Source organism: Thalassophryne amazonica, chromosome 22, assembly GCF_902500255.1.
Source record: "Thalassophryne amazonica chromosome 22, fThaAma1.1, whole genome shotgun sequence".
Lineage (NCBI taxonomy): Eukaryota > Metazoa > Chordata > Actinopteri > Batrachoidiformes > Batrachoididae > Thalassophryne > Thalassophryne amazonica.
The window spans coordinates 21,726,656-21,751,438 of record NC_047124.1 but is presented as its reverse complement, the minus strand read 5'-3'; the positions used below and the strand labels follow the sequence as shown (position 1 = coordinate 21,751,438).

At 42.4% G+C, this 24,783-nt stretch overlaps 1 protein-coding gene across 6 annotated transcripts in view; it reads left to right on the top strand.

Moving 5' to 3' along the window:
* Positions 1-24,783, top strand: part of dock4b (dedicator of cytokinesis 4b) — a 198,848-nt gene that overhangs the window by 33,578 nt on the left and 140,487 nt on the right. For all 6 annotated transcript variants that reach the window (XM_034163849.1, XM_034163846.1, XM_034163848.1 and 3 more), the window contains exon 2: positions 21,843-21,926. In XM_034163849.1, coding sequence (XP_034019740.1) covers positions 21,843-21,926 — 84 coding nt within the window. The remainder of the gene's footprint in view (positions 1-21,842; positions 21,927-24,783) is intronic.

Here is a 24,783-nt window from a genome sequence, read left to right as displayed (position 1 = left end):
TGTCCCTGCTTGTACCTCTGCCACGCTGACTGACTACATGTGTACCAAACCCGATGCTGGAATAAAGACCATGATTTCCTCCACACCTAAGCCTAGTCTGGGAGTCTGTATTGCGGGTCCAGCCATCAGGATGACAGTTGGTCTTTCTTTTTCTTGTTTTGTTTTGTTAAATAGTCCTTCAGCCGAAAGATATTCAGTCTAAAAATTTAGAATGAAACAGAGAAAAGCAAAAAACTTCTCACATTTCAGAGGTTTCAAACTTTGGAATTTTTGCCGCATGAGATATTGCATTTTTAATAAGAACTAGTTATTACTTGGCTCCATTTGATTAACAAACTAATAAATCATTTTGTAGTCACAAACAACGCCTCCAAATCCTATTATCATCATATAGTTTTTTGTGTTCGAAGGATCCTTTGTTTTTTTGGGAATGACTTTGTGCCAAGTATCACTTTCACTGCGATGCTTCAAAATGTGCCCTGATTGCTATTCGGGATTAAAAGGGAAGGAATGGTGCACTGTAAGGAACTCTTACACCTTTGTGTGCACCGTTGAGCACCCCGTTTCTGTTTCCACAGCATTTTGGGTGGCTTTTCCTGATTCTTTTATGATTGTTGTTTTTAATTAGGCTGGATCGACACACGCAGGTCTCAGTGCTTAAATCTTCTGTTCAGACGTGGTGATATATGTTGCCTGCTCTCAGTCCATCACTAAACCACACGTCCTGTATTTTGGGTGTCTCACCCATGTCGTCTTCTGATTTGTGATTACACTGAAGGCTCTTTAACGTGTTAGCTTAGCTGCCCTTTTCTTGTGATAACGGAGGCTGACATTTTAAAGCTGCAAATTGGTTCCACTTGTTAAGCGGCGGCCGGCTCGCTGGCTGGCTTGGCTGATAAGGCATGCACCAGTGGCTTGTATTTGCGTAGCACCTGCCATCTGCGTGTCCTTGAATGAAGCCACCGTGTGTGTGTGTGTGTGTCAGAGTTGGTGCACACTTCCTGTGTCTTCAAATGGCTTGGCTGCGCTCCAAGGCCATCGCCGTCTGCCTGTGTGTGGTTTGAGGTCACACGCAGTAGTCACGAGCGCGTCGTTGTGAGCGAGTATCCCGCTCCCCCCCCACGCCACGGGTCTGAGAGAACATCTAACGGTTTGCGCACTGAGCGGCCGCGCATCTTGATGCTTTTCATGCACTCCCAACTGACTCGAGCCACTCGCGATGCTTCAGTGCTCAGCTTCTGTCACAACAGCCTCTGTCTCTGCTCGTCACCGAGCTCTTTGTTTTACATCCTTCACAGGAGAGCTGAATGAAGGCTACTAGGTCAGGATGCGAGGATACAGACTGCACAGCGTTTGGAAAACAGGCTTTTCATGCTTCAGTTGGAGCTCTCTGTCTTGTCTGTTGGTGCAGCTAAAAAAAATGCTCCAGATTTTTGTTTATTTATGCTGCACAAGGCTAAAACTGTTGAAACTGGTGAGACACTCACTGATCTCTGCAGTGATGTTCATGTCTATGGGTCATCGACCTTTGAGATCAAGAGGCTCCTTACTTATTTGCTTATTTATATGTATTTGGGTGCACCTCATATACTGGTTTATCAAAAACGGTGGACTTGTAATGCTCTGGTTAATTTTTATGAACATCAGATGTCATTTCTTGGAGAAGAGAAGACCTATCAAGACCATCTTGGTGTCATTTTAAAGCTTAGGATGTTCTCATTCAAGTGATATGTATTTCATAACATTTGGACATAAATCAAGGAACTTTTGGTCTGTTGAAATAATTTTGTCACGGGTGGACTTGGTGGTGGTGATTCAATAATTAATTCAATAATTCATAGTCATTATTTGCCCATATGTCTTTAAATATGGTATATTATGAAAGAACAGGTTCTTCAGAACATTTTGACACCAGTTCCATAGATTTTGCATGAAAATTGACTGAAAAGGCTAATGCTAATTTTTGCAAAAAAAATTGACAAAAACGTTTTGAATTCCAATACATTTTCCATTTATTTATGTCACATAAATTGGCTTTTTCTCTAAAAGTAAATGGAATAATTAAATCCAGAAGGTTGCATTTGAAGGGGATATATGTGTATACTACTAAAAATAATTACCATTTTGACCCTGTTACACTTTTTATGCCCAGTTTGTGAAATGCAACCATTTATAAATTAATAAGTTTCCATCAGCAACTGCTATTCAATTGCTAGTTTCTGACACAGTTGTCATTTTCATGTCCTGCTCCTGTAATGTTTCAGCAGCAGTTCTTATGTTCATCTGTGTTCACAACAGTGTGTTGATCTTAAAATCTGGTATGTCAGGTGCAGTGTTGGTGAAATCACAAGGCAGGAGAAAGGCCAAAGAGTATCAAAAACCCAAGCTAAAGTCAACCACAGAGTCTTTCTACTGTTTATCCCTCATAATACGTAGACGTGCCTTGCATAGGTGGGTTCATAACACCCGTACACCTGCTTGTACACATTAGTGTTCATATTCTTTCCTCATCCCTCATCAAAATAAAATGAACTTAAAACTAATGGAAAATACAACTTTAATAACTCTACTGTAGTCTTTTTACTTTTTCGGGGCACAATAAGGTGGGGTTGGTTACAAGATTGTCCAGAAGCAGAAGGAGACTGATTGAATTAGGGATGCAGCGATCCACATTTTTTCACCTCCAATCCGATCCCGATACCTGAATTTGGATATCTGCAGATACCTATACTTTTCTGATTCGATACCAGAACTCTGTTTGCTTTAATAATATTATTATTTTTGATTTTATATGAGGATTTTCTTAAAAAGGAGACCTGAAAGTTGAGTTACAATTTGCCAGAAGGTGCATCTAAAATGAAAGATTTACTTTTATTTTTATAGACTTTTACAGCCTTATTTTTATAGACGTAAAGAGAAAAAACAGCACTCCCTCTCCCTGTCTCTCTCTCTCTGTCTTGCTCCAGTATTGGGTTCTGATACCGAGGTATCGGATTGGTCCCATCTCTAAATGGAATATGGAGGAGGCCGGGCTGCCGGACATGAAGATGTGGCAGAAACAAGGTGCTCAAGTGCTTTACGGATGACTGTCATTCCCAAAAATGAGTCCCCCATCTAAACAGCAGTGTGGGGTGTTCACACGCACACAGCTCTGACAAACAGTGGCAGACGACACTCTTTAAACTCACGTTCAGTTTGACGAAGTGTGGTCCCTTTGTGTTCTACTTTACCTTCAGATCACATGCTGGTGTAAATAGTAAAGTGGAACTGGACATCCCTCATGTGCACTTGCCTTTTGCACCTTCAAGCATGTGACGTGGATTATTATGTATGCACACTGCTGGATCTTCACTTTCCTACTAACTAGCATGAAATAATTGAAAGTTTCAGGGCACTTTCAGTGGCGTGCTAATTTGAACACTCACGATATTATCATTACCCTCTCGATTTGCTGTTATTTTGCTTTCCTCCAGATCAGAAAATTACATCCTGTGGCCAAATTATGTTTCGAAACAGCTCAAATTGTACGTGTGGATGTGCACATATTTCTGCATATCTGAGATTTTGGTGTCTGCCGGCTGGGTGTGTTCTGCACACGTGGGCAGATTGGTTTCTGTCTTCCGATGAGCTGCACAGTCGAAACCTGCACGCCTGCAGCCTGGTGCACCGCTGTCCTGCTCCTCCCCATTGTCTTTTTGGCCCCATCACCCTCTGAGATTTCAGATATTCCTACATTTGTCCGCACACAGTTTGGTCTCCTGATCTTGATGGATGATTTTCCTGGGTGACATCGTTTGCACTGTATAGAGAGGATTTCCTGGGTGACATCGTTTGCACTGTATAGAGAGGAACTGCACAGATCTCTTCCAGTCTATTCTCATGAATTTTTTCAAGCACAGGGTTGATGTTGCTTTAAGCACTTCTGGCATTAATGTGCATGCACGTAAACACCATAACACACATACAATTACTTGCACTTCCGTACCATAGCACAAAACAAAGCAGTTAAATGCAATTACTCACTCAGCTCATTTTCTCATTTTCTTATTTTCTCATCGCCACAACTCCGCTGCCGCTGTCTCCTTGAGAACATTACTGTCCTTGTATTCCCACACAATTGTGATAGAATTGTCCTACGTACATGTGCTTGTGGACTCCTGTGCAGCGCCTGGAAACCCGTCTGGAGCTGTTTCTGCAGAGTTGTTTTAATTTTAGCTGAGCGGAGGTGTTTGTGTGCACTGCGCAGGCCGCTGCTGGTTCAGTCCTCGTCTGTGGGTTTTGTTTCGTGGCTCGCAGCCTACAATAAGGGAGCACGGTGACTACGTCGCTGTGACATGTTGCCCTAACAACAAATCACTGTGCAAAACAGGCCGGCATCCGTGTGTAATAAAACGAGCAAGTCGCCTCAAGGCTGGTGTTGTGCAGCAATGCAGCGAGTTTAACAGCTCAGAGCTTATTCACTGTTGTGGAGCCCCATCGTCTCCACTCACATAGGTAGGTGTGATTGTGTATGTATGTTGTATGCAGTGCGTGGAACAATATAATCCAATCCAATGAGGTGATGAGCACCAGACGTCGGTTATGATGATGCAACACATTGGCACAAAAAAGCTACTCTCGCAGCCAAGTTAGGAGCTCTTCCATGGTGGCAGAACTCTGTCAACTTCCAACAACCTCAATCCAGCTCTGGATAAGCCCGTTGCTCTTCATTGCAACTCAGGGTGACCTCAGCGAACACGACATACTCAACTCAGGATAACTTCGAGAAACACTTTCCATGCTCTTTGTGGTAAATTGGACACGGCGTTTCATTCAGCCTACACCGCGCCATCCGAGTGAAGCGTGAGTCAAGGATGAGTTAAGCCATGGCAGTTAGGAGTCCAGCTGAGCTCCAGAAACATTTTAACACAATCAAACCCTGTGCAAGTTGATCCAACCTTTCCCGACGTGCTCGGAGCAGAATAACGAGTGTATAGTTGTTTTTATTTATATAGTGTAGTTAGAAATAATATGAGAGAGATGATGAGATGAGATTTATTATCATTGTCATTACATGAGTGCAACAACAATGCAATTATGTTTACACTCCAATTACCTCAGAATTGAGGTAAAGTGGGTGAAGGCCACAGCAGGCGGGGCCCGGGCCACCCAGCTTGAAGCGATGTACCCAAATCTGCTGTGCATCTGTTCACAAAGAGAAACTACACGTACTTTGAAGAGATGACTGATTTCACAGAAAAGGTTAGACTGAAACAAGTCACTCTAGTGTGAAATGTATGAGAGTAACCTATTACAATCACTCATTGAGAATATCAACAGGGAAAAAAAAAAAACAGATCGCTCTGCTCTTTAAATGATCAAATTGACAATTCTAAGCAGCTTTTTATTTAAGATTGAAGCAGAAACTCTGAACGTAACGTATGCATAGGGCTTGCACGCTGCGTGCACTCCCCCAAGTGGCATGCACGGACTCCAGCACCATATGAGGCAACCCACACCACCCAGAAGGGGGCTCGGACAGCTTTGATCCTAACATACCTCCTTAACCCACTAATGCTACTTTGTAGTACACCCCTCAAGGGTTTTATTTGCTTGGTGGAACACAACGTGTTAATTCTGGCACTAGACCCTTGAAGCTGGACAGTGCTGTATCTCAAGATCTAGTGAAGTGGTCATTACCCTTTGTTTCCTATGCTAGTCACATACTTAATTACTGTGCCAGATGTGTACATCTTATAAAAGTACTAACAGATACCAGACTGGCTAATCACCATTATTATTGTAGTCTTAAAAACAGAAGCTTTGAGGTTACGTTGAAGCCGTCTTAATGGTCTGGTACTTGTTTCAGTCCAAGTTGTAGGAGCAGAAATTGAGACATCCATCCATAGTTTTACATTCTCGCATCTTTGTAATATTAGCCCCAGAGCTTTCTACTGCATTTCGAGCACTGGTCTCCCCAGAGCTAGTATTTGTCAAATATTTAAAATAAAAAAAAGAAAATTCTTACGTAATACACTCTGTCACGTTTATTTGTTCCCTAGACATCTTGTCATTGCTTTCTGCATGTTTTGGAGTCAACAGAAAACATCTCTATTGCTCAATGTAGCGTATTGTGTCGGGACGAAGCAAATAAAAGTTGTACAGAGGTGCTGACTTGTACTTTTCTCTAGATTTCCTCTTCAGTTTTCCGTCTCATTCTGTCTTACACCTTTGCTTTATTTTTCTTCCTGTTTGTCAGTCTCACGCTTCTACGGTCTTCTTTCATCCTTCTTCTTTCTGCTTCCGTCTTACCCAAATCTGCTCACAGAGTTCCCCCATTCAGCATATATCTCACTTGCGTCTGTACTTCTATTGGCCCGAGGCGACGCTGCACTGCGCTCACATTTCAAACCTCGTGGCAGATACGGAACACGTACAAATGCTGCTTAGAAAATCCAGGTGATTTAGTTTTGCTTTTTGAACAGTATTTTATTTTGTTAGTGGAACAGAGTTCATGTTTAGCCAAACAGTGGTGCGTTACTAAACCTACAGTGTGGTTTTTGGTTAAATCGTTTCATCATATTCAAATTGGACGTGTGTTCTTACCCGTGTTTGTTGTTGTTTGTATCAGTAAACATCAGCGTGCGTGATGAGCTGTGGCTGATGTTGTGCACTGTTTTTTAATGATGCTGACACATAAAGATCCTACGTCCAGAAGAATGGTTAGCTCCATATGCTATCGAACAATGACGCCGCTTTAATTGTCTTGGTTCCACACATGAACTCAATGGATTTGAAATGATATAGTGAAGATTGGATTTAAGTGGAGACAAAGATCTTCAATATAAGGGTGTTTACAACCAAACTAAGTGAACACTGGATGGGTTACAACCAATTAATATCTTAATTATTGGGTGGGGTCAGTTTTAAGATGACACATCCACCACACTCTGGAAAGTACCCCAAATCCTGGATGACTACCATGCAAGCAGACAACTGGTCCATCCCCACCTCTCAAAAGTAGCCTTTGAACTGTTACAGTCAGGCGAAACGTGTTCTGACAGTACTGGGAACTAGACGTGGACTCAAGATGCTGCAAGGCAGGAGTTAAGGAAAAACGGTTTATTATAATAATGCTGGTCAACCAAACAGTGGTACTGCGAGTAATGGAGATCAGGAGATGGAGACACTGGAGGACGGGCTGCAGATGCGGGAAAACCAAGGCGGGCCAGTGGAACTGGTGGTGGCTACAGACTACACAAAACAAACATTCACTCAAAGGCTAGAAAAAATACAAGTGAAGAATTCATTCAAATAACTGGAGACCAGTATGACCACTCCATGGAATGGAATAATCTGGCGGCATCCTTCTGTTCAGCTGAGGCTTAAGTAGGTGCCGCTGATTTGATGCAGGTATGCCGCAAGGTGTTGGTGATGATCAGCTCCACTGGCAGGGAAACACAGGAGCCAGGCTAATTCTCCAATCCACAACAAAACAAATCATTTGCCTTATCCAGTTGACAGGGTCCTCAACACTTGGGCACATGTGTGCTGGATCATGCCCAGAGGTACGCCCCACGGTCAAAATGTAGCTGACATTCCTCACAGTGCAAGTGGTACTCCTCACCTGAACCTCCCCAAGTAAGTAAGTGACACACAGGTTTTCCAGTGGTACCCAAGGATCCTATGAAAAGACCTAGTAGTACCAAACACATCCAGTCATCTTCTTCGGTCACTGATTTGGTTAATTGTAGGGGCTCTAACATAATTGTGCAAATGGCTTCTCAGCATATTTATGGCCAGGTGTGTGTCTTATGTCATCATGCAGAGCTGATTTAAAGTGTAACACTTGTTGCCAACAACTCTGAAGGCGATTCCTTGAGGTACCGCTGTAAGTAAAGCAAGAAACACAATCTGTCAGAGAGAGTTCGAGTAGTGTATCAATGTTTTGCCAAATAGACTGTTTGAAACATTATGAAGAAAAAAAAAAAAACGGCCTTCACACCAGCTGCCCAAATCAAGAACACCTTTCAAGAGGGAAGCATAGGTATTTCAAAGTCAACAATCAAGAACCACTTCACAAGTGAAATCCAAAGGGTGTAAACGACAAGATGTTCACCTCCCAAACAGAAGAATTATTCTTTTAAAAGCATCTGATGATGGTGGGTTCCTTCAGCAGCAGTTAAAAACTGTCATTTATAGTATTTATGTTTGTCACGTTATATTTAAGACCCCACAAGGTGACATTTTTCACATGTAAAGTAGATATCCTAAAATCCAAGTCTCCACTTATTTCATTCCCATTGTGGACGTGCACAGAGCCGTGCACTCACAAATGTCATAGACTCATTTAAGGCTTTTCATGAAATGTTCGGCGCATGTGTTCGCTTCGTTGATTTCCTGTCAAATTTGTGTGCGTTTTTTCTTTTTTTCCACATTGCGTGTGCACTGCAGCAGAAGTGCATCATTTGTTGTTCTTCCAGTTGAGAGGCGCTAAAGTGCAACTGGGGGTCACTCACGCCTCCGCTTCCCTGAAAGAGGGAGAGACTGAGGGATGTGAATCAAAGAGAAAGAAATTGACACAGTAGATTTTGCCTGGCACTCCCGTTTAAAAGAAAAAAAGCACATTTTTCTGGCCATCGTTCTTTCTTCCCGTTGCCCTCCATTCGTCAGCGGTTGTCGTAGCTTGTTCTTATCTACTTCATCTATGTCCCTCCACTTCTCTCACTCCATCATCCCCATTGTTTTTTCCCTCCCCTTTGTTTCCATGTTGTAAATGTTTTTCTTCCGACACACCCGCTGCCTGCGTTGGCATCTGTTTCTTATTCTTCCTCCACGCTGTGTTTCTCTCTGTAGGGAGGCACGCTGTAGCTTCCAATTTTCAAAGTATTGAAGCTATGAGTTGTTGGCAGGATTGCTTAAAATGTACATATTGATCCAATGATCAGAACATTTGTGAAAGTTGGGATCTATGCTGGAATTGATTGCATTTAATTGTGCAGTGGTCATGGACAAAGGGGTGTAGATAGAAGACTTCAAAATTCTTCTTTTTTTTAAAAATCGACTTCTATTAAAGGTTGTAGTTTTCCTGGAATTGATAGCCTACGATTTGTTGCATGAATGCCTTTTAAGCCGGCTTTTTTGTTATGATTTATGGCCCATAGACATACCATAAATAACCACAAATTGCTTGTTGCAGGAAATCGTCTACAGATCAGTGACATCCCGACAGGTGCAGGGTTATTACAAAGTTTTGGAAATGACCAAAAAATGTTGATGAACCCACAAGCTACTGGCACGTTAACCTTAAGGCTGTTGCCAATGAAGGCACCAATAGTGCATCCATCATACTGTGGAAACAACACTTTGGGTGTTGGATGACCACCACCCAGGAAGATAACTGGTCCATCCCCACCTCTCGAAAGTAAACATCTACTTGTTGCAGCCATATGAATCATGTGCGTTTCCTTGACCTGTTTCACATGTCCTCCCAAATCACTGTTATTTTAATACAAAGTCATTCTAGTGGTACACAAGGATTCTCTGGAGAAACCTAATATCAAAGACATCTAGTCGTTACCTTCGATCACTGGTTAGTGCCCATGTTTCACGATGAATGTTTGTCAAGTCCCATCTCTATACCTGTCTGCGTCCTGAAACAAACACCTCATCTGCATTTTCCCAGTGAGCCTAGCTGCTGCTGGGGAAGTAACTTGCAGCAGGCGTCCCATCCAGGGGGAGTTGTAGACTGTGATCTACTTCAGGCATTGGTATTCAGGGATAAGTATCATCCTGATGGACCTCTTGGCCTGTGTAGGACTTACTTACTCAATGAAGACCCTCTTTCTTTCATGGTACTTTAGGATCACTCACTCTCATTCATCTTCAACCACTTTTCCGGGTTTGGGTCGCGGGGGCAACAGCTCCATCAGGGGTCCTCAGACTTCCCTTCCCATGCCACATTGACCACCTCTGACTGGGGGATCCCGAGGTGTTCCCAGGCCAGTGTGGAGATATAATCTCTCCACCTAGTCCTGGGTCTTCCCCAGGGTCTCCTCTCAGATGGACGTGCTGGACCCTTGGGAGGCGCCCAGGAGGCATCCTTACTAGATACCCGAACCACCTCAGCTGGCTTCTTTCAATGCAAAGGAGCAGCGACTCTACTCCGAGCTCCCCACAGATGACTGAACCTCTCACCCTATCTCTAAGGGAGACACCAGCCACCCTCCTGAGGAAGCCCATTTTGGCCGCTTGTGCCCGCCATCTAGTTCTTTCAGTCATGACCCAACTGGTACTTTCGGATTTTCATGGTGATGTAGTTGGTTTGGCCTGATAAAAGGTCACGTAAGTTTAGTGTCCAGGGTTCCTGTTTTAGTAATCCGTGGCTCCAGCAGTCCGTTTACCTTCTAACTTCAAGTCCAGGAAACGCTCCCAGATGCCATGAATGAAAGTGTAACTCAGAAAATAAAATCGTAGTTTTTGCCTATAACGCAGAGCAATTGACCCTGCTGTTGGCATGAACGGATTCTTTGCTTCTCACTAAGTCAGCTTGTGTTTATTTCACCTGTTTAATTTTGTACTTTAAATTAAGATGACCTTTGAATTAATCACTCGTGAAGCTGCACTTTTCGCTTCAGTGTGGAGCTGTTGCCAACAGTTCATTTCTCACACAACTCTGCTTTTGAAAAGCTCCATGAATGCATGATTTGACAAGAGGGTTATTGTTGCCCGAAAGCGGTTTTGTGTTGGCAGTGAGGTTGCTATCTCTGCAAACACAATAGCCGCAAAAGCAACCTGGCGTCCTGCAACGAGGAGGGGAAATGAAAGGCGTTCCTCCTGGGTGATTGTACAGGCCTGCCTTTTGTCCGCCGCTGCCTATCAGACTGCCGCGTTTGTGCATGGTGGCATGCACGCGAGATTCTGTTTTTCAGTGCATACCTGCCAACTTGAGTGCCGTTCGACGTCTTCTTGCCGCCGCAACTTTCAGTCCTCTGCCTCCTGTCTGCTCCCGCTGCTGACCCCTGTTGACTGTCCTGCTTTCAAATGCACAATGACACTTCCCAGCATTCCAAACTGAACGAGATTCACTTGAACGCACACACGGGTCCCCTTAATCTCCTTCATGTCGAGGTTGTTGGATGCCAGATTTTGTGGCTGCAAGCAAGCTTTTCTGCGATATTAACCAGACTTGCCAATAATCTGTTGCTTAGAATTGGTGCCGCGGTGGTACAAATACAGTATTATGGCGTGATGCGCACATGCTTCGGCTGCTTTCGTTTCACCACACAAATAAGCTTGTGCAGCTTTTCAACAGAAGCAGTGTGTGTTTTGGGTATATGGAGGCAAAAACATATTTGAGCTAGTTTTGGTCTGAATTAGAATGTGGGTTGACATTATTCTGCATAAAAAACATACTTTTGGTTTGGCACAATGATGATGCAGCTGGCAGCGTTCTGCTGATCAACATTGAACGTGCAGAACATATGGTTTCGAAAGTGATGACTGCACATATTTATGTGGTAAATAGGATGAAGAAATGAGTCGAGTCCATAAGTAGTTGGACAGCGACGGTTTTTTGCAGTGTTGCCTTTGTGCACCATCGCGATAGAGTTGCAATGGAACAATCAAGATGAGCTTGTAGTGCATACAGTTTTAATCCAAGATGTGCTTTAAAGCTACAATATGTATGATTAGCGGCGTTTATTAGCAGACGTGGAAACGTGAACATTTCTGAGTCACTGAATATGGGATAAATTTAATTTAAATCATTCATTCAGAAATACACACCGTAGGGAACTGTATAATAAATCTGTCTGGAGTAGGCAGGTCTGAAAAGCAGTGACTGTAGACTAGACTAGAGCGCTGCACTCATAGAGCGCAAGCCTGCGCCAACACTAGTTTCCAATTCCACAAGTTTTGCCTTGGGAAAAAAAGAAATCAAGGTCAAAGTCATGTTAGAAGTGGCTTTTCATAAGCTAAAATAGAATACAAATATAGATCAAAAAGGCTTCTCAATGTTAAAGTCAAATATCCGCAATATTTACGGATCAGATGTGGATCAAATTTAATCTATTCATTGAAAGTGCCACTTTGCACCTTTTTGTCACAAATGAGAGTGATTGAGGCCCTTCTGATTGAGATACAGTGGCTTGCAAAAGTATCCAGCCCCTTGGTATGTCACACATTTTAATTTGTTTATGGCATTTCAAATACAAAAAGTAAATCAGGCTTCTCAATATAAAAATTTCTAAAATTGCCTTCCTTAGACTCAAACTGAAAGTAAATCTCTACTACTTGATATAAATTAATTAAAAAAAATAAAAGCGGTATAGTTTATTAAGAAGACCTGACACGTTAGCTACAATTTGCCAGAAGGTACATCTTGAGTTGCAAGTCTAAATTTAATGTTTTGGTGAAAGAAAATCCTCCTCTGTACCACTTCATCATGAAGATGTATAACTGGGGATATAAAAATGCAAAACATGCACTTTGCACAATTTCTCCAGTCACAGTCACAGAAGCCTGTTACTTCTTCTGGGTTGTCTGGGTGTCTTGGTGGCTTTCCTCACTCTTCTCCTTCTTGCACAGTCACTCAGTTTTTGAGAACTGTCTACTCCACACAGATTTACCATAGAGTGCCATACTGTTTGTATTTCTTCATAACTGATGTAAATAAAGTCCAAGACATATTCAGTGACGTGGAAATGTTCATGTATTCCATCTGCTTTCTTCCATCTCTGAAATATAGTGAAGATTCGTCCCATCCTGTCTCTGGCTGATGCTGAGACCCTGATACATGGATTTCTTTCTTCTAGATTGGATTATTGCAATGTTTTATTTTCTGGGTTGCCGCAGTCCAAAATCAGGGGTTTTCAATTGGTTCAAAACGCTGCTGCCAGACTCTTGACACAAAGCAAAAGGTTTGACCACATCACACCCATTTTGGCGTCTCTTCGCTGGCTTCCTGTCTCTGCGAGATCAGATTTTAAGGTCCTGCTACCGGCCTATAAAATTGTTCATGGACTGGCACCTCCCTACTTGGCTGTTTTACTTGAGCCCTACGTACCGGCCCGGGCTTTCCGATCACAGGACGCAGGGTTGCTCTGTGTCCCTAGGGTGAATTTAAAAAGTCTGCAGGAAATAGAGCCTTCTCCTCTCATGCCCTGGTCCTGTGGTTGTCAATAAAGAATACCATCCTACATAATAATCTCAAATTTGAAAGAAATGTGATCTTTTTAGACAGTTATGAATTTTTGAAAAATTGTTCAATGTTAAAGGATATGGATTTTTTCAATTTTCCAACATTTTTCCTGCCTTTGACCTATGACCTTGAAAATTCAATCAGTTTTTCCTATCAGGATATGAATCCTCTGTAAAAATTCTATAACAATATATGAAAAATTGTGGGTTACAGGCTGTTCACAACAGAAAACATTACTGGGCGGAGGTAACAAGAAGGAGTCCAGTGAGGGAAGCCACCAAGACACTAATGACAACTGTAACGGAATTATTGGCATCCGTGGCTATAATTGGGACAACTGTGCAGGGTGCACGTTTTGTGTGTTTCACCACTGCTTACAGCTTCATCCTGGAGTGGCACCCAGAAAAGATTTCACATGATAAAACTGATAAAATCTCAGCTCGACTCACCCATCTGTCTGGAGCTGAAATGTGACATTTAAAAAAAAAAAAAAAAAAATCCTTCTCTGTGTCACTCTACCATGAAGCTGTATAACTGATGATGCAACAGATAGAAGCTGCTCTTTGCAGCTACAGAAGCCAGTAACACCTTCAGAGATATTGTGGTTGTCTTGGTGGCTTCCCTCACGGGTCTTTCTCACAGTTTATAGAAGCAAAATTGCAAAACTGTGAAACTCTCCAAATAGACATGGACATGACAGAATTGAAATTGTAAATGGGAGGAAAGGTTATTGAGAAAAGCACAATGGGACATAAAGTATTGCATAATTTTGGCTATCACTCTGTCACTCATCATTTCTGTGTTTCTAAAATCTTGTATACAAATATGAAACTGCCTTATCCTTTCTTGGGGAGTTTTAAATATATTTTCAGATCCAAATAAAATATTCATTAGTCCTACATTTGGCAGCATCGGAGGTTGTTGGAGCGCCACCCGTTTCTATGTTGTCTAATTAGCATATTAATGATATAATTGTTGTATAATTAACAGAGAGCAGTGGGTGATGCATGTAAATTTTTGTCAGATCAGTCACAGAGAAGAAAGGGTCAGACAAATGAGGTTAAAAAGCATATTCACAAGCGTTTAGAATAAAATTTGCTGTGTGAGATTTAGAACAAAAAAGTTGTTAAAGCTGAAGGCACCGAGACAGAAATCAATGCAGCACAATTCTTCATGTTTCCTTAATATTTTTCTTCTTGGATTAAAAACATGAAACCCTCTGTAACATCGAGTCTAGCAGCAATGCTGTATCAAGCTTTGATTGCTGACATGACACATGCCTCATTCAGTTTTTGCTTTCTGAAGAACCTCAGGCTGTTTGTGCAGGAAGAGCCCAGCGACTCGGAGCCCCCCGGCAGCACGGCACCATTTGTTCTTCTAAGTAGCTTAGAAGGAGAGAGGACCAAACTAAATGTAACGTGGTTTGACAGACCTTAACTCAAAGCAGCCCCCTAAAATACGTAAAGCTAATCCATGTCAGGAAGCTTTCTTGGGATCCTGACTTTCGAAGCAATACTACCAATAGTAGCAAGTGGCACACCGTAAATGCATTTTAAACAACCAAAATGCATGTTCTGTCTGTCAAAACGTTGCTGCTCATCCTTGTTTCAAAGGAACTGTGTCCCATCAGGACTTGATGCTGGAATAACAATGAACCTTCGAATGAGTGGTTCATTAGCCCACGACCAATTAAGGGAAATCCAACAAAGTGAATAGTTGGTGAAGCCAGTATTTATTGACATCAACTCTGGAATTTTGAAGTAATCCTCCAACAATGAGACCAGAATTCCAAAGTTTTAATTTCTGATGCATGTTTTTTTTTTTTGTTTTTTTTTTAAGGTGAGAATAAGTAGCATTGGGGTTTCCTGATGAAATTTTCCAGGATTGGTTGCGAACCACTAGGGGATGTAATTTGGTATGGTGCAATATTCTTTGTTTACTATAGAGATTAATTTTCCATGATTTAAAAAAAAAAAAGCCAAATGTGGCATTTCTTCCCTTCGAATGAAAAAACAGGGAGCTTCTCCAGGTTTTTGCTCCTGTGCAAAAACCATTGGCACTGTCTCTCTTCGCCTTTTGTTCACCACTAGGGGCAGCACCACATACAGTTTGCAGAAAGTGCAGCAACGCGTAACCCCTGAAGAAGAAGCCAGTTGTTGCTGTTAGCTTTTGGTAATCACATCACGGATGTCTGTGTTTTTCAGAATGCCCACTGTTCCCCCAACTCCCAGTTCTTCAAGTTGCCTTGGTTGATTCCGATCTACACCATGGCTAAGATGAGTGGGGAAATATTTTTAAGTCCAGGAAGAATTTTTCTGGTGATGTCCAACCTGAATGACTGAGACCTTTCGTCAGGATACGCACAGACACTGCTTCCATCTCACTGTTCTAGCCACTGTATGTTTTTATCAATTGTGTTTTTGAGTCTTTTGGTTTGTCTGATCATAGCAGATGGCCACCCCACTGAATCTGGTCTGCTTGAGGTTTCTTCTTGTTGCAAGATTGTCTTCATCGTTGTGTCAGATGTGATTGCTCACGGGGTCGGTGTAAGACTCTAGACTTTACTCTGTCTGTAGTGCTTTGAGACGGCTTCTGTTGTTAATCAAGTTGCACTGATTTGCGTTCTCTCGAGTGTCATTCAGCCGTGTGATGTTTGAATTCAAGCACAGTTTGAACTTTACAACTTGCTGTAGCGTTTAGAGTTTATAGCAGCATATTTTTCCAATATGACCTTCAGGCCAGAATCTCAAAGTGACGTTCATAAGTGCTGTGACAGAGATGAGTGGCGCCATGTCAACTCGGTGACACTCGATATCAGTGTCAAACCTGCAGATGTCCACCAGAGTGCCGCTTATTTTCAGCTCCAGCACTTGTTTCTCTGTCATCTCATTTGGGCTTGACTGATCAAGTATAGCGTTGTCCTTGCAGTGACCTAGCAGACCAGCCTTTCATTGAATCAGGGTTTTTATTCACGTCAGAGGATCGGTTTGTCTTCTAGTTGCTAAAATGCTGATCAGTGCAAGCTGAATGGAAACTGTGCCCAACAGGTTCAGTTGGCATTTGTGTGACAGCACCTCAGCTCCGCTTTTGTTCTTTTTATGCAATTACATATTCATATTCTGTCGCTTTCTTCTTACACTAGATGTTCTATATTTGCATGTTTTTATATGCAGGCATGTGCACGCAGTGGCCCGTTCCTTGCATCGTCCCTCCCTGACTTTCTTCGCCTGTTGTTTTACTCTGCAGCAGCTCTGTGGTCAACAGGCTTGTCCAGCATCTTCCTGCCCATTTTCATTGTATTTTCATTGTGCACCCCACAATAACTTAGACTCAGGCAAAATAACAACAGCTTCCTGACTGAACACCTGTTTCACTCTCCCAATTTCGCATCCCAGACATTTGATAATCAGCAAAAGACAGATGACTGTCATTTGCAGACAGCAGCTGGCTTGTAGATCGGTGGGCGGGAAGCTTTATATCACCGCAGAAAGAACGGGCAACTTGAAACTGAATAATTTAGTTGACTGCAGCTGGGGAAGTGGCTTAGATAATTCATGCAGCGGGCACGCACTGTGGGAGTGCGTTTGCAACGATTGGCTCCATGCGCGCACGCGAGCGGCCGGGCTTTGAATGAATTCCAAAAGTAGAGATGTTTTCAGGTTTCCATGTCTGAATTACAAAGTCAGATATGCTTTTGTGACAAATCTCTTGCAGAGGTTGGATTTTTATAGCTTGAGGGAACACGAGGCTTTTGGCCGAGCGCCAACACAAAATGTGGACTGACACGCGCTCAGTAACACACAGCACGCGATGTCAAGAAGTTGTCAGTTGTGCTGGTCCTCCCTATCATCATCACCGCCTGGGTTGATGGGTAATACAGCTGAATCTTCTTTTTTTTGTGTGTTTGTGGGCTACTCTGCCAAAATGAAGGAGCAAAAACCACCTCCGGCAAACTACGAGTTGGAGGTTTGCTGCTACATAAATTATAAATAAGTGAGGTTAGAAAATGCTTGTGGTATTGGATAAACAGACAACAATGAAGAAAAGAGTGGAGACGCTGCTGGTTAGGCAGGTTCTCTCTAGTAATTAATAAAGATATTAATTTTACTGTTACCGCATTAAATAAAAATAAAATGCAGCATCAACGTATAATTTGCATTTCACCGAAGTTTAAATAAGTTCCTTGTTTGTTCATGAGTGAATTTGTGAAGTGTAATCATGTAATCACAATTTAGGGTATAATCAAATGTTTTTTTGTTGTATTTTGTGGGAGTATGTCAAATAAGGACATCAAAATAAGAGGAACTGGTAAATTTGAATGCAGGACAGACTTGGCACCATTTAATGAAATTAAAAGAAAACAAAACAATGTTTTATATTTGTATGTGCCAACATGAGTTTAGAAAATATCAGCATGTTGAATATTTGCAAAAAATCCCAAGATTGCTCACTGCATTCATAATATTTTGGAATACAGTTTTGTTGTTTTTTGTTTATCTGTTTTTTTTTCTTGAGTTTCGATTCCTCGAGTTTCAAGAAAATTTCTTATTCTTCCTTCATCCTCACATTTGTTTGTAAACAATTTTGTATATTTTATAACGATTTTAAATCCTGCTGAAGTATTTTTAATGAGTTGCCAATTGGAAAGCAACTCTTACCTTTTTTATTTATTTATAAATACTGTCCATCCGTTTTCGCTTGTTTGCGCGATATCTCAAGAACCAGTCGACCACTTTCATTCATATTTAGCACAAGGGTGTACTTGGGTAATCACCCGACACCTGTTGATTACGGTGACCTTGGGGTCAATTTCAAAGTTACAGTGAGACATTCAAGATATTGTCATTGTCGACCACTTTCATTCATATTTAGCACAAGGGTGTACTTGGGTAATCACCTGACACCTGTTGATTACGGTGACCTGGGGTCAGTTTCAAGGTTACAGCGAGATATTCAAGATATTGTCATTGCCACCCTTGTTACTGCGGTATCTCAAGAACCATTTGACCAAATTCATTCATATTTAGCATTAGGGTGTACTTCCCCTGACACTTTGTATTACTGATTTGTGGGGATTGGGGGGGTGATATCTCATCTCCTAATGACTCTTGTTTTTAATACCATTTTGTCTAAGTTTGCTTTTTCCATTTATAAAACCACATAAACAACTGGCCCTAATAAATATGACAATATTAATGAGATCTCAAAGGTGCGGAAAGCTCCAGGGATCTGTGGTTTTGGAGTTGAACTCCTTCAGTCACGCACAAGAAGTCAACTATAAACTGGATTATACTCACTGAATGCAAGCAAGTGTGAATATTGACGGTGCTTCTTTGTATTCTGTCTATTTTCGCAAAGCGTTTGATTCAGTTGTCAGGCTTTTCTGTGGGACATCCTGAGAACAGATTGGATCCCCAACAAGGTGGTGGATGTCATCGTGTCTGAGTGGAATTCTCCTCAGGACGTTCTTTGTCAGGCTCCGACTCTGATCAGTGCCTGCATGGTCTGGGTGTTTGGTAGGATGATGGATTTCAGTGGATGTGGTGCAGTGTTTCTCCTGCTATTGTCCGCCCTCCCAGTACTGTAACCTTTGTAACCTTGCTTATTTCAAGCAATGATACGTTCTCAAATGTGTTGGTGTTTTTGAACGCGGACTCACTTTTTCAGTCTGTGCGTCTGTCTGCAGGCACGATCTTTCAGCGAGGGTGGAGGGGGCGGAGCCAGAGGGCCTGACCGATGCTTCTAGTGTCACGTAGAACTGGTGACACATCACACTGGTCATGTTCATAATGTTGGTCAGTACCTCTGCATGACAGTGTTTCTTATCTACACTGTTTACTCCGGAGCTCTTGGGCACAGTTCGGTGTATCTTTAAATCGAATTGGATTAAATATAATCCCTCTCCAGAGGGGGAGGAAAAAAAATGTCTCTCTCTGCTGTTTGGACGATGCGTTCAGGTACAGTGATCGCGCCCTGTAGGCAGAAGAAATGAAATTCTCGCTAACCACTTTAGCTGTAACTGGGATCCCTCTGAGTTCTGCGCGGTGCAAGGATTTCAGCTCCACAATGCCACTCCAAATCCCAGTGTAACCATTTTCATCTGTGCACGTGCCCGTGTCTGAATGCCCGTCTGTGTGCACTTGTATACACAGTGGTTTGAACGAGCTATTTCTGTGAATACCACGTCTGTGCACTAGCTCAGTGTGCACTGTCCTGAATCTGTCTGCATATTTGCATTTCTGTGCGTATGGACGGGTGGGTGAATTTTTCTGCATGTTCCACAGTGAATGTTGGGTTTGCAGTGATGAAGTCGCCGTGGGACAGCAGTGTTTTTAAAGAGCTGGCGAACTCTGTCAGCTGGCACATCGCTTGTGGCTGTCTCACAGGACGCACTAACGCTCTCTGTTAATGCACCATAAGCGTCGTTCTTTTCCTAGTTGCTTCTTTAAAAATGGACAATCTTTGTGATTTTTAAAGCGTAGAATGCGCCAAAATTCCAGCTTTCAGCCCAGTGGCACTGCATTTTTTTAATGCCCACTAGGGTGTACACAGAGTGCAGGACATTATGCCATCATGGTGTCATTCAGTATAGAAAACCATCAGTGCATCGTAGGGTGTAGATAAGCTGTTCACATGTTAGGGTTGTTTGTGCCACACTAATTATTTGGACAGTTATGGGTTTTTGCCTTTGCACACCCCCACAGTAGAGCTGAAATAAATCAGTCAAGATGTTCTTACAGTGTAGACATTCAGCTTTAATTCAAGGGGTTTAGCAAAAATAGTGCATTATGCATTCAGGACTTGCAGCCGTCTTTTTATTTTTGTGACCAGATGAAATCACAATTCACAGCTTCATCCACAGGAGTCATGGTGCACGTCTTGATGGAAGTCCTCGGCAGTACGAGGAGCTTAGAAAGCGGGCTGTGATGGCACTTAAAGTGGACAAGGAGGCATTTGTTAGCGGAATCTGTGGCCGAAGGACTCACCGTCCGTGGTCTAGTGACCCTCGACCTGCCTACAGAAGAATCAAAGCATTTTGTTTCTACAAATCTACACCTCATCTCACTGCAATTGTGGCAGAAAATGGTTCAGTCCTGATAGATACCTCCGCTGCGCTGTCACGCCAGGCTGCCTGCTTTGAGCAGTTGTATCAGGCTGATCCTCTTGCTGGGTTGTTAGACATCTTCAGTGCCAGGGTTTGTTTGGCTGATTCTCACGGAGTAGTAATAATCCTGCTTATATTTAGTTTCTCTGAAAATAGAGGGACTGTGTCTAAAAACAGCTGCAATTCCTAAAGAGTTAATATATTTTTGTCTACATTACAAGTACATCTTGAGGTTTCATTTTGTGGTGGTGCACAGAGGCAAGATTACAAAAGGTGGGTCCAAACCTCTTATTGACGCGGTTGTATATAATCCCTAGCTGCACATAAACTCATCCGATTAAGCTCTTTTTCCACCCGCTGTTGGGTTTTGAAACTTTCTGCGCCTTGTGGTTTGCTTTTTTGCCTGCTATGTTAAAAATGTCTCGCTGAATGAATCTGGTGGGTTTTCAAAGGCAGGAGGTGAAAATGACAGTACCGTCTGCAACTGCACGTCTTGTGTTTCTCGGCAGGAGATGACACAGGAAGCTCAACAAAAAAACAAAGAAGTCCCTACAATAAAGGGCAAATGTCAACAGGAGAAAAGCAAACTATTGGTGTTTTGTCATTGTGTTGAAGGGAAAAATGTTCACCAAATAAACCGACAAACGATCGCAGAGAGGTAGCTTTTAATACATGTTATTGATCGCTGGCCAACTGCAGGCGAGTGTGAATTGTGAGGTGGTGAACAAGATTGAAAATTTTTGACAAGTACTGACTGGACGTGTGTGGATGGCGCCGTGATTGAAAGCCTCTGTAAAGGCACTTTGGGTTGGAAAAATGGCAAAAACACACCAGACCTTGGCTCAGCTTTACTGCATTTCTTCTTTGTTCCACCAATTCATCCATCTTTACTCCTGCTGTCCATCTGGAAAACAAGTCAACTTCTTCCATATTGACCCCAGAGGATGACCTGTTTAATTTCTCCACGTGCGCTCGCTCAACTTTCATCATGCAGACGTTTCCAGCAGGAGGCGTTTGTGGAAATCCAGATAGAAATAAGACCCGAGTGTGTTATTTTAGCCGCGCTTCATCTCTCACAGGTCAGACATTGGCTGTCGTCTCAGCGGAGAACCAATCGTGATAACAAACAAGCGGGGTATAAATAAAAAATATGAATGCTCCTTCTGTCGCCGCATCATGAGAAGATGATTTATGACCCTGTGCACGGTGGGTAAAGCTGTATTTCAGCAAAACACTCGATTTGTCAAAACCACTCGAGCTGGATTAGAATCTAAGGTTTGTCTTTTGTGCTTCTTCTTCTTTTGTTATTAATTTCAAAGTTCATATATGCTGCAGGAGTGTGTGTGCTGCTCTGCAGAAGCACTGAGACCTTTTTATCACCTATGACTTTAACCTATGCAGAATATTGATCTTGCTTCTCTGTCATATTTTTAATCCTGTTGTTCCACCAGTTTGTTTGTTTGTTTATATATTTTTTCATCACTCTGCTTGTGTCACCAAACCTTTCGATAACTTTACATCGCTCATTCTGGTGTCGTGTGCTTGTTTGCCTTCCAGTGCTGGTCAGTTTTCGTGGGACCGTCCAGCACGGCCTCCCGCTGGAGATAGGAGACACTGTGCAGATCCTGGAGAAATGTGAAGGTACGTCGCGCGCTCACATGGGCACACAGCAAAAGTCGAAATGGTCTAGATGGGAACACATTCAAGCATGGAGGAGTTTACGCAGTGATGGTTTTCAGCATTGCTACGACAACTGGAAGTAGCGCAAAGTTGTTTGTGCATGCGTTAGTTTGGCAACACGTCGTAGCATGTAGTGAGACAGCAGCAAATGGTGAAGTTTAGTGAAATGTATTTTAAATCACTTTAATGCTTGACAGTTTTGGCCCAAGCAGAGGGTCACCCCTTTGAGTCTGGTCTGCTTGAGGTTTCTTCCTCAAATCATCAGAGGGAGTTTTTCCTTATCATTGTCGCTTGGTAAGGTTAGATCTTACTTGTCTGAAGCGCCTTGAGGTAACTTTGTTGTGATTTGGCGCTATAGAAATTAATTTAATTGAAATTGAATTGACGGGATACGTGTATTTTCAATAATTTTGTGATTTTTATTTATTTATTTTGCTAATTCAGCTGTGAAATCGACCTCATCGGCTAACGTTATTCCGGGTAAAAGTTGTCTTGCTAGCTGGAATTCAAATTAGAATTTGTGTTATCGTATATAATTATATTCCTTTTAAGCATGTGGTAGAATTGTTTTAGTCCAGTCTGCTCAAACTCTCCTTGGTCACATGGCAGATGTGTAAAACCGCCGCTGCTTAAACCCGTATTGAAATAGCTAAAGTACCATTCTCTGATGGTCATAGAGGTTTTGAACAGAACCATGGTGAACGCAGACTGGCTAATTTCCACCAAAAATATAAGGGGGGGGAGACAAAAGAAACAAATAACAAACAAACAACCTTAGTAGAGAAGCTTGAATCGTCGACTGGACTGGGTTGCTTGACGCGAGGACGTTTCGCTTCAAATCGCAGAAGGTTCCTCAGCTAACATTCTTGCTCTGGTAGTCTGACTTCTGTCTGAGACACACTTTGTCCCCTGTTTACAGTGGGGTACTCAGGTCAAAGCAGTTTCAGTCTTTTGTTCATGGTAATGAGTCATTCACATCATCAGGAGAGCCGTCAGGAGAGGCGTCAGTCCCGTCGTTAGGATGGACAGCTACCCTGTCATTACGAGGGAGCTAAATAGAGCACAATAGGTGCTAATTAAAGCTATTGTTTAGTCACTAGCCAATAGCAGTCTGACTCTCAGTAGGAGGGGTCTGGTTAGGTTTAAAACTCCAGCTTTTGTGGCTTCTGTATGTTTTCTACAAGAGTCACGACAGAAGTCAGACTACCAGAGCAAGAATTTTAGCTGAGGAAGCTTCTGCGATTTGAAGCGAAACGTCCTCGCGTCAAGCAACCCAGTCTAGTCGAAGATTGAAGCTTCTCTACTATCGAAACCACCTGGACAACTGAGAGCCAGGGACCAAAATGTTAGAATGTTATAGTTTTCCCTTGGTACAGTTTCCAGCACAATAATGAACCTAAATAAAAGCCCTGTATGAATACACCATCTCCTCATTAATGGAACTGTTGATTTTGTGTTCTTGCGTTGACATCATAGTTGAAAATTCAGGATCCTTTTAACTGAGGTGCTAATATCAGCGCTATCGCTAGATTTGACTGGCTTCACCTCAGTGAGTAATATTTTGGACATGAAGCCGGTCTGCAAACAGGTGAACGCTCTCCTCTGTAAGAAGTTCTTTAAATGTATTTTTAAAATCTATTTTTAAAAATAAAAAATGACATTGCCCCCCAAATTGGTATTGTTGTCATTGTCGATTTGGCGCCGCACACCCAAATTTTTACTCAGGGCTGCTTATTTTGCATGCACAAGTTCAAATGCATGTTCACACCTCCCCAACGAAACTGAACGACGTGCAGAAACAAACCACAGTCGTCCGACTGAAACTTACCATAGGATAGGTGTGAAAACACACCGAAGGAGAGCTCAAACCCGACCGGGCTTGGTGCCATGTTCTGTTGTTGCACCTCTGCGCAGTTTATGGGGTTAGTGGTTATTTGTACTGCTCGGTGTGTCTTGATCAGGTCGGGAAATGTCACTTAAGCTTGTGTTGGTTTTGAACATGTTCAAGATTTTTTAGAGCTTTTCTGGATTGTTGGCTACCACAGACCACCTAGTGTTTGGCAAAAGCTCAGCATTCAGATTTGACATCGAGTATGCAGACTGTTCATTTGAGATACCAATTTTCTTTGTTTGTTTGTTTGTTTATTTGAAGTGTACATCAAGTTTGCATGGCAAGTTGCGCTGCCAAGGACAGGCTAATGAGTCCAACTGAGTTATGTGGGGGGAAACAAACAAACCAACTAAAAAAAAACAAAAACAAAAAAAAACAACTTTTCCCTACTTTTACCAAGTGGTGCGGACAAATTTGGCCAGATCATTTTTGGTAAATCAGCTGAGTTGTGCTGAGCTCTAACTGGACCCGACACAAAATGGTCCTAGTTGCAGCAATAACATTAAATTATTAATTCATTTATTCATTCATTCATCTTCTATACCTGTTTATTCCAATTAAGGGTCACGCTGGGGTTGGGGGTGGGGCTGGAGCCTATCCCAATGGTAATTGGATGAGAGGCGGGGTTCACCCTGGACAGGCCAACAGTCCATCGCAACGCCCACAGCAACAACATCATAAAAAACAAAACAGAAGCATTGACGGGAACCTTGTTAAAACAGTGACAGCAATGGTAACCAAGACAGCAGCACAAAAATAATCAGAAACAGCTTAAAAAAAAATCAAAGAGTTGACACTGGAGGACACAAAAACAGCAGCATTGGCTCCAAAGTGCAAACAAACTCAGCAGCTGCACAGACAGAGCACTTAAACCAATGCAGACAAGGAGTGACCTCAGGGAACCCCAACCAGCCGCCACGCATCCAG